Source organism: Sinocyclocheilus anshuiensis, unplaced genomic scaffold, assembly GCF_001515605.1.
Source record: "Sinocyclocheilus anshuiensis isolate Anshui unplaced genomic scaffold, SAMN03320099.WGS_v1.1 scaffold257, whole genome shotgun sequence".
NCBI classification, from domain to species: domain Eukaryota; kingdom Metazoa; phylum Chordata; class Actinopteri; order Cypriniformes; family Cyprinidae; genus Sinocyclocheilus; species Sinocyclocheilus anshuiensis.
The window spans coordinates 643,544-646,407 of record NW_015539889.1 but is presented as its reverse complement, the minus strand read 5'-3'; the positions used below and the strand labels follow the sequence as shown (position 1 = coordinate 646,407).

The window sequence follows — 2,864 nt, the reverse complement described above, 5'->3', positions numbered from 1 at the left end:
CACACACATTGTTAAAATCGCAAATGAGGCCTAGTGTGTCTGTCACAGCTGCCAGACACATTGTATCTCATTCTGCTCTCATTGATTTACACATAAAACATCTGTGTCCCTAAAACTAAGTTACAAATGCCCATAATGCCAGGCAATTATTTTTGTACATTAAAAGTTGTTTCTATATTTTTAAACTTTTTTTTGTATATACGTTTTGCATATATTATTAGCAGTGTAAATGGTAAATACGTTAGAAACAATTATTCAAAAAGCATATAATGACTTTATACGCTTTCTAGAGTTTAATTATTTATACCCATCGTTTCACAGTAATTTTAAAAGCCATCTCACCTTTACTTTTTTATGAAGAATGTGGTAAACAGAAAAAACGAAGGCGACGGACTATTCCGTTACCATTAAAACAATTGCAACAAACATAATTTTCGATTATTCTTTATAAATCATCTAACAGTCTGTCTAAATTCACACCTCCCCTGTATTCCCAATTGTCACAATTTTTCTACCGAGCATCCGCTGATAAGGCTGAATAGTTACGCTCTTGCATTGATTGACAGGTGGGACGGAATACATTTGCGCTTTCGGGTTGGTTGGCTTCACGCCTTTATAGTCTGTCCGACGGGAATCGACTTGAATTGATTCTCATCAATGAAATAATCTTTAAAAGGTGTATTCTTATTTATAAAGCGACGTTTCGTACACACATTGATCCACTAGCCGATCTCACGCGGCGCTCCTAACCACCGTCCCCCCTCGTCTGACTCATTTGGTCTCGTCCATACTCGCTTAGGATTTTAGTTGTGTGTTCATGGCATCGTATTCATTCAACGGAAGGCAAAAGTCTGCCGGTCTGCGTCAGCGTCTGATATAAATGGCTTTCAGGGCTCATTTTATTTGAATGTCTGGACTTTATATAATTTCACCCCTAAGAAACCAATGATGGATATCCTATGGATTTTATGGACACTACCCTCGGTCCTGGCTATTGAAGGTAAGATGTTTCTCCCCGTGTTTTGCGAGTCCAGCATCTTGCCGACAAACTGAGAGTTTACGGTCACGGCACGTTAGTTTTGAATGCCATCCAAGAAATAAGATACGAAACCATTTTTCGCTGATTAACGAACGTGGAATGATACTCGGAAAAATGTGACTTTTTTTTTAACGGTTACATTCTCTCCGACAGGAACATATTCCTTTGATAGGGATTATTCTGTCAGGCAAACTATATTGTAAAATCCTCACAGGTGGCTTATAAACGCAATTACTTGGCGAGCATCAGATAAATTGCTTTATGGGTTGGATAAATAATATATTTATCATCTTTTAGTATACAGCAGGAGCATTTAAAACGGTTATTTTTATCACACGCGCTGATTCGTGTGTGTGCGCGAGCCATTCACGAGATTCGCGCCCCTTGTTTGTACAGTCATTTCATAGGTGAAATATTAAACCCAAACCCCTTCTATAGATATACAAATCTTATTTTTCTCTATTAATATTTCTTCTTTAACACATTCACGTGTTGTTTTAAGCTCGTGTGCGGCGGGTATTCAGAGCTGAAATGGTGATGCTGGGCTCAGCATGTTGGACAATGAAACAGGTTTCCAGTGAGCATACAAGTACAAAACAACCAAATACTGTACTTTATCATCACTCGCTGACTACACTTTCAGGCCCCGGCAGTTTGAAGTGTCGGTGTCCAGTGAATTATGCTCAATGAATTTTAAGTAGGCATTGCTGGTATTACAGGAACCTCTTGTGGCTGTAGTTCTCGAGTTTAATGATACTTGAGTGGATTTGTCATGCAATGGATTAATAGGATACACAAATCTGTAAATTTGGCCTGGAAATTTTAAAAGCAGGTGATTTTATTTATTTCGTTTGGATTAAGGTTTTATCAGGTATTTAGTACAAAACACAGTGAGGCTAACAACAGTGGTGTAGTTATAATAATTAAAAATGTACAATACAATTAACACATCTGTACTCTGGCTCAGCTGTATTTTAATTAAATAAGAACTCATTCAACAGCACAACACGACTGCTTTTTCTGTTGCTGATAAACCTTTCTTTAAAAAAAATCCATGGAGCAGCATAAACCATATTACTTAAACGTTTTTTTTTTTTTTTTAACTCTTTTACATTTAAGTTACTGACATTTCAATTTCAGATAGTTTTAATATAAATTTTACTAATTATGTCACTTGAATAAAGGGGCTATTTTTTATTTTTATTTATTTTTTCCACGGACTTGCCTAAAATGTTGAAATATTTCCATGGCCAAATTTAATTTAAATTGAAATGTTGCAGGTTTTTAATAATGAGTAATGTGGACAGTAATTGTAATTCAAAAATTCGAAAAAGCCTGAGCTTTTAATGAAGCAACTAAAGGAATACAAAAAAAAAATCTAATTGAGTCCTTATGATCCTGGAAAGTTGATTGACCTTCTTCTTTTTTTATAATGTAAATGTTGCTTTTTGCAATATTTACATTACAACATTTTTGTCTTCGCTGTACAGAAAAGTATAAACGATGATTTCCAGAATTAACTCACCAGAATTAACTATGGTGTGTACTGTATGTGTGTTTAAGTTTGTGTGTGTGTGTGTGTATATATATATATATATATATATATATATATATTATATATTTATATATATATTTATTTAGAAATGGATCGTACTCACCCACCATGGTTCCCAATATTTATAGGTATATGTATGTAATATGTATTAGTCATAATATTAGTTGTAATGCTTTTTTACCCTCCTAATCAAGATTATTTATTTTTCCTTATGGATCGCTTAATCACAAACTCTGGAGTGATAGGTCGTTACACACTCTTCCTCTGACT

The 2,864-nt window shown here is 34.6% G+C and overlaps 1 protein-coding gene across 2 annotated transcripts in view; it reads left to right on the top strand.

Moving 5' to 3' along the window:
- The first annotated feature begins 837 nt into the window (after positions 1 to 837).
- Positions 838 to 2,864, top strand: part of LOC107685632 (ephrin type-B receptor 2-like) — a 160,602-nt gene continuing 158,575 nt past the window's right edge. For both annotated transcript variants that reach the window (XM_016482284.1, XM_016482283.1), the window contains exon 1: positions 838 to 1,000. In XM_016482284.1, the coding sequence (XP_016337770.1) occupies positions 946 to 1,000 (55 nt within the window). In that variant the 5' untranslated portion in view covers positions 838 to 945. The remainder of the gene's footprint in view (positions 1,001 to 2,864) is intronic.